This window comes from Delphinapterus leucas, chromosome 15, assembly GCF_059928025.1.
Source record: "Delphinapterus leucas isolate spDelLeu-1000000601 "Yukka" chromosome 15, BTC_Dleu_Yukka2, whole genome shotgun sequence".
Classification (NCBI taxonomy): Eukaryota; Metazoa; Chordata; class Mammalia; order Artiodactyla; family Monodontidae; genus Delphinapterus; species Delphinapterus leucas.
In genome coordinates this window covers 28,751,732-28,766,483 of record NC_143143.1, presented here as the reverse complement: position 1 = coordinate 28,766,483, position 14,752 = coordinate 28,751,732, and the positions used below count along the sequence as shown (strand labels likewise).

The window sequence follows — 14,752 nt, the reverse complement described above, 5'->3', positions numbered from 1 at the left end:
GCTGGTAGATACCGGATGTCTCTAGGGATAAATAATTTAAATAGCCAGGCACCTCTGCTCCCCACTCAATGTACAGAAAGTTCTCATTAGCTTCTCGTTTTGCCCCAAAAGGCCCTGGAACTTTGAGTGAGAGATTCATATGGCTCCACGGTATAAACAAAACTAAGTTAGGATTGCAAAGCAAACCAAAAAAAAAGCGTTGTCATCTTGAATAAAAGACTTGGATGTCCCAGTACCACCATGGTTGCACGTGTGTGTTCGGGAGGGTGAGTGTGTGTGTGTGTACTTATTGCAAAAGATGGGCTCTCTAAAGATGAATAAAATCACCCCTAAAACCTGCATCCCTAACCTGACTGGTTTCATTTTTTTTTTAATTAGAGTATTTTTAGAGCAGTTTTAGGTTCATAGCAACATTGCGGGGAAGGTACAGAGATTTCCCGTATACTCCCTGCCCCCAAATATGCACAGCCTCCCCATTATCAACATCCCCACCAGCGTGGAACATTTGTTACAACTGATGAACTTACACTGACACGTCATTATCACCCAGAGTCCGTAGTATACATATGGGTTCCTTGGTGTCATACATTCTATGGGTTTGGACAAATGTATGATGACATGTATCCACCGTTACAGTATCACATGGTTTCACTGCCCCGTGATTTCACTTTTTCAAAGTAACTAGTCCTCATTCATCTTGTCTAAAACCTAATTCCCCTGTCTCCTCAACACCAGCTCCCCTCCCCCGACAGAGGGTCTGTCACCTCCCCAGTAACCCAGGCTTGAAATCTTAGGGTGAAATACAGTTCCACTTGACATTGAGATGTGGTCCAGGACAATGAATCCCTCGGCCACATTACCAATACCGCTTATGTCTGACCACTTGCTTGAAAGCTATCCATGATAACTGTATTTTTAAAGCATATGTTTTAAAAGTTTAGTAGAGACAGGAGAGAGATTTTTTTTAAAAAAAAACTACTGAACTGCACACTTTAAAAGGGTAAACTGGGGCTTCCCTGGTGGCGCAGTGGTTGAGAGTCTGCCTGCCAATGCAGGAGACACGGGTTCGTGCCCCGGTCCGGGAAGATCCCACATGCCGCAGAGCGGCTGGGCCCGTGAGCCATGGCTGCTGAGCCTGCGCGTCCGGAGCCTGTGCTCCGCAACGGGAGAGGCCACAACAGTGACAGGCCCGCGTACCGCAAAAAAAAAAAGGGTAAATTGGGATTTCCCTGGTGGTGCAGTGGTTAAGACTCAACGCTCCCAATGCAGGGGGCCCGGGTTCTATCCCTGATCCAGGAACTAGATCCCACATGCATGCCGCTACTAAGAGTTCGCATGCCGCAACTAAGGAGCCTGTGTGCCGCAACTAAGGAGCCCTCAAGCCACAACTAAGGAGCTCACCTGCCACAACTAAGGAGCCCATGTGCTACAACTAAGAAGTCGGAGAGCTGCAAATAAGGAGACTGTGAGCCACAACTAAGGAGCTTGCCTGCCACAACTAAGACCCGACGCAACCAAATAAATAAATATGAAAAAAAGGTAAACTTTATAGGGTTTTTACAATAAAAAAATAAAACCTAATTTTTTTTAAAGGGAATGAAGTCCTGGGGACTTCCCTGGCAGTCCAGCGGTCAAGACTCCCTGCTCCCAATGCAGGGGCATGGGTTCGATCCCTGGTCGGGGAACTAAGATCCTACATACCGTGTGGTGTGGCCAAAAAATTTTTAAAAATAAAAATATACACTTTGAATTAAAATAAAACACCAACATATTTTTAAAATAAAGGTGGGGGCGACTTCCCTGGTGGTCCAGTGGTTAAGACTCCACACTCCCAATTCAGGGGGCCCAGGTTCTATCCCTGGTCGGGGAACTAGATCCCACATGCATGCCGCTACTAAGAGTTCACATGCCACAACGAAGAAGCCCGCGTGCTGCAACAAAGACCCGGCGTGGCCAAAATAAATAAATAAATATTTTAAAAGAAACAAAGCTGTTAAGTATCACATTAAAAATAAAAGGGGGTAATGACGTTCTGCTACATGCTACAATGTGGATGAACCTTGAAGACCTTATAAAAGGAGAAAGAAGCCAGACACAAAAGGTCACAGGTTGATCGTGAGTTGTTTGTGATAAGTGACTGCACTTACATGAGACACCTGGAATCGGCAAATTCATAGGGACAGAAAGTAGAATAGAGGTTACCTGGGGCTGTGAGAAGGAGAAAAGGGGAGTTAGTGTTTAAGGGGTACAGCGCTTCTGTTCAGGATGATGAAATGTTCTGGATATGGAGAGTGGTGATGGTTACACAACATTAGGAATATACTTATTGCTACTGAATTGTACACTTGAAATGGTTAAAATGGTAAAGTTTATGTTATGTACATTTTACCACAATAAAAAAATTTTTTTTTAATCAAATAAAAAGAAGCCAGGCACAAAAGAGAACATCCTGTATGATTCCATTAAAGAGAAGTTCAGGGACTTGCCGGGTGGTCCAGTGAGTAGGACTCTGAGCTCCCAATGCAGGAGGCCCAGGTTCGATCCCTGGCCGGGGAACTGGATCACACGTGCCATAACTAAGAAGCCTGCATGCTGCAACTAAGAGTCCACATGCCGTAACTAAGAAGCCCGCATGCCGCAATTAAGACCCGGCTGCAGCCTAAATAAATAAATAAATATTTAAAGAGAAGTTCAAAGACAGGCAAAACTAATCTATGGTGCTAGAACTCAGGAGAGCCTTTGGCAGAAGTGACTGGAAGAGAGAATGAGGGCGGTTATGGGGGTTTCTTGATCTGGGGGTGGCTACAGAGGAGTGTTTAATCAGTGAAATTCATTGTTCTCAATACTTATTTTCACCCTTTTCCCTCAAAAATATATTTAATTGATTGCATCCTGAGTGGCTGTAAATTTTCCATTTATGCCACAAATAGATTTTTTTGTTTTTTGTTTTGGCTGCGCCACGCGGCTTGTGGGATCTTAATACCCGGACCAGGGATTGGACCCGCGCTCCCTGCAGTGGAAGCGCAGAGTCCTAACCACTGGACTGCCAGGGAAGTCCCTGTGCCACAAATCTTTGAAATGAGCCAATTCTTTCTACCCTTGCCAACATTAGACATTATCAATTTTATTAATGCTAAAAACAAAGCAAACAAGCAAATAAAACCGCAGTACACAATTTGCCCTGTGAAAACTGGCCCTGCAGAAAAAACAACTACTAGTGTTTTGATAGACATTAAAGGACAGCAAAGACTAGTAAAGTGGCAGCTCTGACCAGGACTAACATTTTGGGTAGTTTAAGAATTCAGAGGCAGCTCAGAGCCACCCCATAAAAGACCCCATCCGGAGGTCTACATGAAACATAACAAAAGAGTTTGGGTTTTGTTTTTTGTTTGTTTCTTTGCCGCGCGCCTCCTGGCTTGCAGGATCTTAGTTCCCCAACCAGCCCTGGCAATGAAAGCGCCAAGTCCTAACCACTGGACAGCCAGGGAATCCCCCAAAGCAGTTTTGAGAAACTCTTGTCAGCAAGTGCTCCAGCCAGTTCAAAAACGCTTCCCAAGTAGGACATAAGACTTTAATGAAAACTAAGAGACCATTTAGGCAGGGTGGGAGGGTTTGTCCAGGAAACACGTGAGAGTCATCAGAAAGGGGACAGAGAAGAATGGGCAGGCATTTCCACTTGCAAGAACATGGAGGAGCTTCAGGAAAATCTTGATGAAAAAGAAACCTACAACCACCAAGAGAATCTGCCTCATAATTCCACCTTGGCTGAAGCCAGTACTAACACCACCACTGCCCAGTATAGGCATACCTCGTTTTATCATGCTTCCCAGATATTGCTTTTTTTTTTTTTGCGGTACGCGGGCCTCTCACTGTTGTGGCCTCTCCCGTTGCGGAGCACAGGCTCCAGACGCGCAGACTCAGCAGCCACGGCTCACGGGCTTAGCCGCTCCACGGCATGTGGGATCTTCCCGGACTGGGGCACGAACCCGTGTCCCCTGCATTGGCAGGTGGACTCTCAACCACTGTGCCACCAGGGAAGCCCAATATTGCATTTTTTATTGTACAAACTGAAGGTTGCATCAAGCAAATCTATCAACACAATTTTTCCAAGAACATTTGCTCATTTTGTCTCTGTGTCACATTTCAGTAATTTTAAAAAGATTTCAAACCTTTTCGTTATTATTTTGTTAGCATGAGCTGTGTAAGTGATCTTTAATGTTACTATTAGATAGTACAACTCACTGATGGCTCAGATGATAATTAGCATTTTTTAGCAATAAGGTGCTTTTTATTTAAGGCATGGACTTTCCTTAGACGTCATGCTATTGCATACTTAACAGACTACAGTATAGTGTGAACATAGCTTTGATATGCACTGGGAAACCACAAAACTTGTGTAACTTGCCTTATTTCAATATTTGCTTCATTTCAGTGGCCTGGAACCGAACCTGTAATATCTCCGAGGTGTGCCTATACAAAGGAACCCAGGGGAGGCCTGGAGGCCCCAACCAGGTCTTCGGTGTCCACCCTAGTCTGCTCCTTTGTCTACAAGACCTTAACTTGCTTTGACTTTGCTCACCCCTGGGACTTGCAGCTTCCCCAGTTGTGACCCTCAGTCCTCCCAAGGACACAGCCTGTCCTCATCCTGTGGCTCTACTTGCTCCAAGAAATACCCTTCACTCCTTCTTTAACCCCTGCTCCTCCCCGCACTGGACCTACCATGGTACCTCCTACAACCAAAATGGCACCATGTTCCCACGTTACTCTAGAGCCCTCACTCGCTGAATTTGAGATTCCTCAGAAAGCTCCTCTCCATTTATCAGACAAATGGGAAATTTCAGGGGACTGTGGCTTCCCCTTGGCCGTCCCCCATGTCAACATGACCTCCTGGTTACCCAAAGATACTCACCCGTAAAGCCATCTGGCAGGGGCCAAGCACATCAAGGGTGACCAAGCCTTGGAGACCAAGGCCACTCCCTTCCTCCTGGGCCCCCTGCAGGCTGGTGCTGGTGTTGGTGGAAAAGTGATAGGTGTATCTGGTGCCCAGGGGGAGGTGGGGATCAGCTGAACCTGGAGGGCAGAGGACGCAGTGTCACCTTGACAATCCGAAACCTTTTGAGACTCAACTCCACCTGGACTACTTAGCCATCCTTACTGCCACCTCCCTCTCTCCTTTGGTCTATGAGCTGCCTGCTCCCAGCTCAGGGGAAGGCTGGGTGGCTGCAGACCCCAAGAGAGTGAAGGAGAAAATAAAGAAAATAACAATAAGTGCTTAATAAATGTTACCCAGTGTTTCATGTTCTAGGTCCTCTTCTAAGAGCTTTATACACATCAGGGTTTTTCAGCCTCGGCAGTATTAATATTTTGGGCCGTATAATTCTGTTGTGCACTGTAGGATGTTTAGCAGCATCTCCAGCCTCTACCCACTGGATGCCAGTAGCACACCCCAGTTGTGACAAGCAAAAATGTCTCCAGAATTTGCAAAATGTCCCTGGGAGATACAATCATCCTTGTTGAGAACCACTGATCTATTTTATATTAACTTATGGAAGCCTCATAACAACTTTGAGGTGGGCACTCTTATTTTCTCCATTTTACAGAGTTGGAAACCAAGGCTCAGAGAGGTTAACTAACTTACCCAAGGTTGCACAGCTGAGATCCAAACCTTGGCAGTCTGATGGACTGCCTTGGTGGTTATCAGTGGGGGCAGGAGGTGGGTTGGAGAGACTATCCTGATCTTTACAGAAAACAGAGCTGTAGGGCTGGCCAGTCTGGAGGTATTGGAGGTAGTGCGGAGGTGAAGTAGGTGCTCTGGGGAAGATCAGATCTAGGGAGCAGTCTGTGATTCTTTCTTTCTTTCTTTCTTATTTATTTTTTTAATTGAAATCTAGTTGATTTACAATGTTCCAATCTCTGCTGTACAGCAAAGTGACTTGGTTATACACATATAGACATTTTTACATATTCTTTTCCATTATGGTTTATCAGAGTCTATGATTCTTGAACCTTCTCTTTAGACCAGCGGGCCAATTGCAAAATACTATTAAATTATTAATTATGACACCTCACCCTTTTCCTGGGCTTGGAATTGAATTAACATATTCATGTTAATTTCTTTGTGCTCAAATATAACCACATCTCACATTCCCAAAATGCTTCTTTCCAAACAATTTGCCCCGAGTTTCTCTAATCTACTCTACCCCAAGATGCAAACAGAATCACTTGGCTGAAGTCTTTTACTCCACCTGGAGACCACAAGGTATGAGGAAAAAGCCCAGCGGCCTTAGGGCTGGGATGGCTTAAGGCCATTTTAAGCTGAGGGTGCTATTTGCTTCTCTAAATGCTGGTGACTTGGTGGCCTTTGCAGAACGGGTCTTGCTCCTCCCAAATGGCCTCCCTGGGAATGTGGCCAAGACCCTCTGTGGTTGTCCCTAATCACACCTGGCAGTGGTCAGCTTCGCCTCCCCAACCACCTACCGGCCCTGTCTCAGGTTCAGCGTCACCAGAAGTGTAATAAGGTCTCCGGAGAGACTCGCTCACCTGAGCATGAAGTCATGCAGGAGGCCGCCTGCTCCACCGGCGAGTCTGGAATTTCTGAAACCACAAATCAGATGGAAGCAGGGCAAGGCCAGGAGGAGGCATGCGACAGCCCCACCCCGTGGGCTGCTGACCTGCTCTTGAAAGAGGACATTTAAGGGTCCGGGGGCCAAGGGGACAAAAAGAGATAATTCCAGCTCTCCTCTCTCTCATGGGGCTGGGAGTGACTCCCTGCCCCGTCCCCACCCTGCTCTTCCCCATCTTGGGCACTGGCATCACCGTCACCCCATTGCTAGAGCTGGTACCTGGGAGTCATGTGTGCTTCCCCTCTTTTCCCTTATCATCACCCCAAGTCCCATGTGCCAGCAAGTGCTGCCAATTCCATCAGGTCTCCCCCCTCCCTCCATCTACCCATCCATCCCCCCCTCTATTCATTCCTCCCTCCCTCCCTCCATCCTTCTCTCTCTCCATCTCCATCACCATCACTCTAGGCAAAGCCACATCTTCTCTCACCTAGACAACTGCAGCAGCCTCCTAATTATCCCCCATGTCTACGGTTCATCCCCCACAGTCAGTCATGTTGTAAAAGTCTAAATCCAGTCACATCACTCCCTGCTTAACAGCCCCTAAGTCTCTCGCCCCACCCACCCCAACCCATATGCACTCATAATAAAAGCCTTCCCATGAGAGCTGGCCTCTGTCTGCCCCTCTGGCCACATCTCACTCCCACTCCTGACCTCCAGCCATGCTGGTCCTTCTCCAGCTCAAGGCCTTTGCACATGCTGTTCCTTCTGGCCTCAACACTCTTCCACCTGCTCTCACATCCTAGGCTCCTTCAGGCCTCAGCATAAACATCTCTCCCCGGCGACTTCCCTGGTGGTCCAGTGGCTAAGACCCGCACTCCCAATGCAGGGGGCCTGGGTTCGATCCCTGGTCAGGGAACTAAATCCCGTATGCCACAACTAAAGATCCCACATGCCTCAACTAAGACACAGCACAGCCAAATCAGTCAATCAATCAATCAATAAAACATCTCTCCCTGACCTCACCTCTCAGTGTCTATCTCTGATACAGACCTGGTAGTCTATCTTAGCATCCTATTCTCTTCATAATGCTTGTGAAACTTTAATGATTTCATTATTTTGGTCACCTTTGTCAAAATTGTATCCCCCAGCTCCTGATCCCCAGGACAGACTGGAATGATTAAATGAATGAATACAACTAACACTTGCACAGCAGTTACCGTGCGCCAAGCACCGTTCCAAGCAATTTATACACTAAACGCGTCAATCTCCTGAGAGTCCCCTGAGGTAAGGGCAATTATTACTCCCATTTTACAGATAAAGACCCTGAGGCATAGAGACGGAGAGCACGCAGTTAGGAGGGGAGCCAGCATTTCAACCCAGGCACCCTGAGTCCACAGCCTTAACCACTACATTATCATGAAGGAATGAGTGAGTGAATAAAGGAACAGGTGAACCAACAAAGGCAAGACCCAGAGGCTACAGCAGTAAAGGACGGTTATCTAGTTTGGCTCCCCAGCAGATCTCGTAATACCTCATTTAGCCACCATCTAAGCTGCAGAACAACCAGAGTATGAACAGAACGGCCAGGGGCCTCCTCAGGCTGCTGAGGATACTCTGCAGGGGATCCTCAGACCACCTGCCTGGGGAGGGTCAGCATCTCTCCATCTGCCTGTCCCAACGTCACCTGAAAGCCTCCCCATTTCCACCTACTGTCAACTCCTCATTTGTCCTTCCTTCCAACCACACGCCTGGGCATTTCCTGGGCATCATCCATACCCTTCCAGAACAGCCTTAGCCAGGGGTCCACCTGCAGGCATTTTCATACAATGACGTTCCAATAATACCATTTCTATCCTCAAAACCACCCCACTGTGCCTCAACTGGTAATCATTACACGTACCACCCTGTTTAATCCCTTAAGAAAAATACACTTGCCCAGAATGGGGGGAAAGTGCATTTTATACCATTCCATTTAAACCCTTTGAAATAATAGAACATGTTAGGGTATTTGGCACGGGTTTTTTCCCCCCTGAATGTTTTGGCTCATCCAACAAAATGCTCTTTGCATTAAAGTAGAATATCAATGGATAAAATCACATTTCAAAGACATTTCAGTCAATCAGTCTCCCTTTCAACTTTCTTTCAACTCTGATCACTTGGACCCTGGGCGTCAGATTGAACATGTGTGTGCATAATCTTTAAACTCCCAGTTGTGCACAGACCCAGCATTCTGGCTTCTTTGCTCCACCGAACCTCTACATCTGCTTTTCCGCCCTGCTATGCGAGGGCAGTGATGCCTACAAGCCCAGGTCCAACACGAGCTCCCAGGAGTAAAGTGTGTTCTCAGAGCATTCTGCTTCAACCAAGTCTGTTTCCCTTCCATTTCTCAAGCACTTAAAAAGACATATCTAAAGTTTAAAAAAGGTTTCAGAAAAACAGAGACCATTCGATGATCCTACTAAATAAATCAACCAAGAAGGGGAAAACAGTGAGCGCTGGGAGGTAATAAATCTTTCCATCACCTCTAGGGAGAGATCTGAAATGGATTGAAATTATTGTCATCTCATTTCAGAAATGAAATCAAGTCTCATTTCAGCTGTCTCAGATGTCAGTTGTGATCCCCGTTCATTTGTATACCCAGCCAGCACAAGATTCACTAAACGTCAGCTGTGTGAGAGGCAAATAGGTGAAAACACAGTGAGTAACACAGCTGTGATCGGACGGGCACTGTCTGGGACAGTAGCCACCAGCCACATTTCCCATGTGGCTGGTGTTATGAAGAAACCTTTAATTAAATTTAAATTAAAAACTGTGCTCAAGTCAGTTATTGGAAAACTTTTAAGTATGTTTGAAACAACTTAGTGTACAAAAGTACTTTTTCAACTTGAAATTTTAAGAAATCTAAAAAGAGATCAAGTATTTGCAATGAAAATCTGGCATCCAAATTGAAATATGTTCTAAGTATAAAGTACACACTGGGTTTCAAGGAACAGGAAATACATCTTGTTAATACTTTTTATATCGATTACATTTTCTAATGATATTTTAGATATATTGGGTTAAGTACAATAATTATTAAATTAATTTCACTTGCTTTTCTTTTTTACACTTTTTAAGTGTGGCTGCTTCAAAATTTTAAATTACATATTGGCTTGCATTGTATTTTTAATGGATAGCACTGTCCTGTACCTTCCTGCAGTAAATAGACAACAAATTAAAGTTCATTCCACATTGTTACCCTGCATCGGAGTATTAGTATCCCTGCAGACAGCTAAGCATCCCTGCACCCAGGCTCAGGAGCCTGGAAGTCAGCATTTTCTCACTCAGGATTTCAGATCTGGTCTCAGTTTCCAGAGGATGTTGGTGAAAGTTGGGAGTGAGAGATGAGGGATCCACCTGTAATCTCTCCCTCCTTTTCCCCATGAAAGACAAAACCAAGGGAGGCAGCAGCAGGACAGGTAAACATACATGTGGCTATAAAAACACTGTCCCCAGTGCATCTGGGCTGCCGCCATTCCACCCCGGAAGGAATAGGGTTGCAGCAGCTTTACTTACTCCCTGAAGTCGCGGCCGTCAGCACCCAGAGCAGGACCAGACCAAGGAGCCCCATGGGCGCTGGCACTGCCGCTGGCCCGAGGGAGACACAGCCAGCCTCTCTCTCCAGAGCAGCTCAGAGCAGCCCAGAAAGGAACCTTCTTTCCCGAAGCGGAGGGCTCAGCTTCAATTACACTCCCAGCACAGGAGTTGGGGATGGGAAGGGGCGGAGGTGGCTTCCAGGGCGAGGACCCAGCCAGTCAGGAGCCTCCAATAAAGTTCTTAGCACGAGGAGGGAGGGAGGGGCTTCTGACCAGTGAGGGGGAAAAAATCCCTTTTCAGTCTAGGGGGAAAAAAAAAGGTTTGCCTCTTCAAGCCTTGGAAATGAAGCTCTCAGGGCAGAAGGCAACATAGCATGGTTTGCCTTTTTGTGTGTGTGGTCTAATAGATATAAAATTTACCATTTTAACCATTTTAAAGTGGCGATTGGTGGCATTGAATACATTCACAGCATTGTGTAACCGTCACCACTATCGAGTTCTGAGGTCTGATTTTGGGCTTGTCTTTCCCAGCACTCATGGTGGGCGAAGCAAAGAGAAGGGCCAGCCCAGCCTCGGAAACGGCTCTCAGCAGCTGAGGGGTGTTTCAATCCTTCAGGCCCAAGGCCTCCCTCCTGCACACATTAGGACCACCAGCAGAGAAGGGGCGCAAGTCTTCTGGGAGGCCGGGGGTCCTCTCACACGTGATCCCAAGCCCCACATCTACCTGTACCCTTTGGTGTTTAGGCTCCAGGCAGCAGAGTTCCTCAGCCACCACCTCCGTCAGGCCCCTGCAGGCCTCGTGGACCAGCCCCTCCTCTTATGCACCTGCTTCCCACAATAAGTGTGCTTTTTTATAAACCACTTTATTGAGATAATATACCACACAATTCTCCCATTTAAAGTACACAATTCAATGGTTTTTAGTATATTCACAGACTTGTGCAACCAACACCAGAACCAATTTTAGAACATTTTCATCACCATAAGAGATAATCCCAACCCCCCATAAGCAGTCATTCCTCATTCCTGTCACCCCAGTCCCTGGTCACCACTGCTCTGCTTTCTGTCTCCATGGATTTACCTCTTTGGGTCATTTCATAGAAATGGAATCATTCAATACGTGGCCTGTCGTGTCTGGCTTCTTTCAGTGAGACCATGCTTTCAAGGTTCAGCCATGCTGTAGTGTGTGTCAGTATTTCATTCCTTTTTATAGCTGAATATTGTGTCATCAAATGGATAAGCCACATTTGTTTGTTCGTTCATCCCTCAATTAATAGTTAGATGTAATTTTGTTAAAGTTAAATTAAGACCCACTTGACTGGTTGACACATCATGTCTTATGGAAATAATTAATTATGCTTTGTCTTTTTTTGGCCATGCCACGTGGCTTGTGGGATCTTAGTTTCCTGACCAGGGATTGAACCCGGGCCCTTGGCATTGAAAGCACTGAGTCCTAACCACTGGACCACTGGGGAATTCCCTAATCAGGCTTTTAGACTTGGGCCATTTTCTTTTATATTTTGAAACCAGTAATTTCACCTTCCCATCCTCCAGCTCAAACATCTTCACTGGCTGAGCGCAGAAACCCCCATAGGGCTGAAGATTCAAACAGCCCTTCAGCTTACAGCTGCCTGGGGGCCCTCAATGTGTTCTGGGGGGCTACTAAATGCTTTGAGGAAAAGCAGAAAACTACATCTGACAGGGCTGGCCTGGAGGAGCTAAAATTCTTGAAGGGAAATGAGATGCACGTGCAAAAAAAACAAGAAATGTACCAAGGAGACCTCTGGTTAGAAAGGAATGGTTATTGTGTGGGGAGTCACTGGGGGCAATTTACAAAGGAGAGATTTCCCCGGGACTTCAAAAAATAGATCGTAATGTTACTAGAAAACTGTATACTTGCAACTAGGAGAGAAATGAGTCCTGGAGACCTAATACACAGTACAGTGATTATAGACAACAAAATGGTATCGTAAACATTGAACTTGCTAAGAAACTAGATGAATTTTTCCCAACACTAGATGATAATTATACGATGCAAGAGAGGTGTTAGCTAATGCTACGATGGCAACCGTATTGCGATATAAATGTATCAAACTAATATGTTCGAGGCCTTAAACTCACATAATGTCATATGTCAAATATATCTCAATTAAAAACAAACTGGGGGCTTCCCTGGTGGCGCAGTGGTTAAGAATCCGCCTGCCAATGCAGGAGACACAGATTCGAGCCCTGGCCCGGGAAGATCCCACATGCCGTGGAGCAACTAAGCCCGTGCACCACAACTACCGAGGCTGCGCTCTAGAGCCTTTGAGTCACAGCTACTGAAGCCCTCGCACCTAGAGCCTGTGCTCCGCAACAAGAGAAGCCACCACAATGAGAAGCCCGCGCACCACAACAAAGAGTAGCCCCTGCTCGTCGCAACTAGAGAAAGCCTGCGCACAGCAACGAAGACCCAACACAGCCAAAAATAAATAAATAAATAAATGCATTTATTTATTTATTTAAAAAAAAAAAACAACTGTACGGGTACAGGGCAAAGCACTCACTGAATATCAACTCATTCAGTCAAACCTCCCCGCCTGCCCGCCCGTCCCCACTAACAACAATCTGCAAGGTTGAACTAGCAGCATCCCATTGTACAAAGAAGAGACACAGAGAGGTTAAGTCACTTGCCCAAAGTCACACAGCTTGTGAGGATTTTAAACCCAGTGCTGCTCCAGAGTCCCTGTTCTTTTGACTTGGGCAGCTTCGCTCAACAGTTATCACTTCCTCCATCTCTTCCTCCTGGAGACTCTGGTCTCTGCCCACAACTCTGGATTCCTTCTCCTTTCACAGTCAGGAATCTGAAAGAAAACCGTGCAACCTTCCATGTGGTGTTTCCCAGTTAATACAGCGACATCACAGTCTAGGCCTGGAAAATCAGAACCATGGTGGGGGGCGCCTCCCCGCAGGCCCTTCTCATGACCATCGGGGTCTGCCGATCTACCAGAGTTGACGGGGGTAGGGCTCCAGGCATCTCTGGCCTCCCTTCCCCGTGTCTGTCATTACTGGACAAAAATCTGATGCCCTGATAGGATGGAGCTCCGGGACTCGAGGACTTGATTCACAATCAGATCCTCCTAGACAAGCCTTCCCACCTCTTCATCCTCCGACGAAAACTGGGTCCTGCTTCCTCCTTGAAAGAATTTGGGATTGGGTTGGCAGACAACTGGAGGCTGAGCTTCCACTTCTGAAATAAGGCAGAGGATAAACTAAGGTCCATCACACCCAAGTCAGAGTTACCAAAAATAAGACGACTTCTTTTTAGACCATCAAAAGACGCTTGATTTTGCAGAGCTGCCGCGAGAGATACCCCATGGCAGAGAAGACCTGACCAGTAGGGGGCGCAGTGAGCTCTTCTTACATGGGTAGAGGATTTCACAGAAGATTTTGTCCTTACAGCCATATTTTGTAAGACCTTATTCTTCAGAGCAGTTTTAGGTTCACGGCAAAATTGACAGGAAGGCATAGAGATTTCCAAAATACCCCGTGCTCTCGTGCACGCACAGCCTCCCCCATGGTCAGCATCCCGCATCAGAATGGTATCGTACATTTGTTACCACTGACGAACCTACACTGACACATCATCATCACCCCAAGTCCAGAGTTTACCTTCGGGTTCACCCTTGGTGTTGTACATTCTGTGGGTTTGGAGATATGTATGATGACATATATCTACCATTATAGTATCATACAGAGTATTTTCACTGCCCTAAAAATACTCTGTAATCAGCCCCTGCAACCCTGGCAACCACTGTTGTTTTTACTGCCTCTGTAGCTCTGCCTTTTCCAGAATGCCATATCATTGGAATCACACAGTACATAGCCTTCTCATATTGATGTCTTCCACGTAGCCATATGCATTTAGAGTTCCTCCATGTCTTTTCACGGCTTGATAGCTCATTTCTCTTTAGAGCTGAATAATATCTCATTGTCTGGATGTACCACAGTTTATTTCACCTACGGAGGGACATCTTGGTTGCTTCTAAATTTTGACAATTGTAGATAAAGCTGCTATAAACATCCATGTGGAGATTTTTGTGTGGACATAAGTTTTCAATTCATTTGGGTAAATACTAAGGAGCACTATTGCTGGATCATGTGGTCAGAGCATAAGTAGTTTTGTAAGAAACCACTAAACCCTATTCTAAAGTAACTGTACCAGGAGTTGGCTGGTGGCCTAGTGTTTAGAATTCTGGGTTTATCAGTGCCGTGGCCTGGGTTCAATCCCTGGTCAGGGAACTGAGATCCTGAAAGCTGTGCGACTCGGCCACAAAAGACAAAAAAACAAAGTAGTCTTACCATTTTGCGTTCCTGTCAACAATGTATGAGAATTCCTGTTGTTCTACATCCTCACCAGCATTTGATGTTGTCAGCTTCAGAGCCCAGCCACTTAAATAAGTATGTAGTGGTATTCATTGTTGTTTTAGTTTTCATTTCCCTGATGACATATGATGTGGATCATCTTTTCATATGCTTATTTGCCATCTGTGTATCTTCCTTGGGGAAGTGTCTGTTAAGGTTTTTGGCCCATACTTTTTTTTTTAACATCTTTATTAGAGTATAATTGCTTTA

At 46.0% G+C, this 14,752-nt stretch overlaps 1 protein-coding gene across 1 annotated transcript in view; it reads right to left on the bottom strand.

Moving 5' to 3' along the window:
* Positions 1–10,173, bottom strand: part of APOLTP (apolipoprotein lipid transfer particle homolog) — a 154,050-nt gene extending 143,877 nt beyond the window's left edge. Inside the window, exons 1-3 of the mRNA XM_089895399.1 lie at positions 10,119–10,173; positions 6,541–6,594; positions 4,910–5,070 (exon numbers count right to left, since the gene is read on the bottom strand). Of these exons, the coding sequence (XP_089751525.1) occupies positions 4,910–5,070; positions 6,541–6,594; positions 10,119–10,173 (270 nt within the window). The remainder of the gene's footprint in view (positions 1–4,909; positions 5,071–6,540; positions 6,595–10,118) is intronic.
* Positions 10,174–14,752: the final 4,579 nt, after the last annotated feature.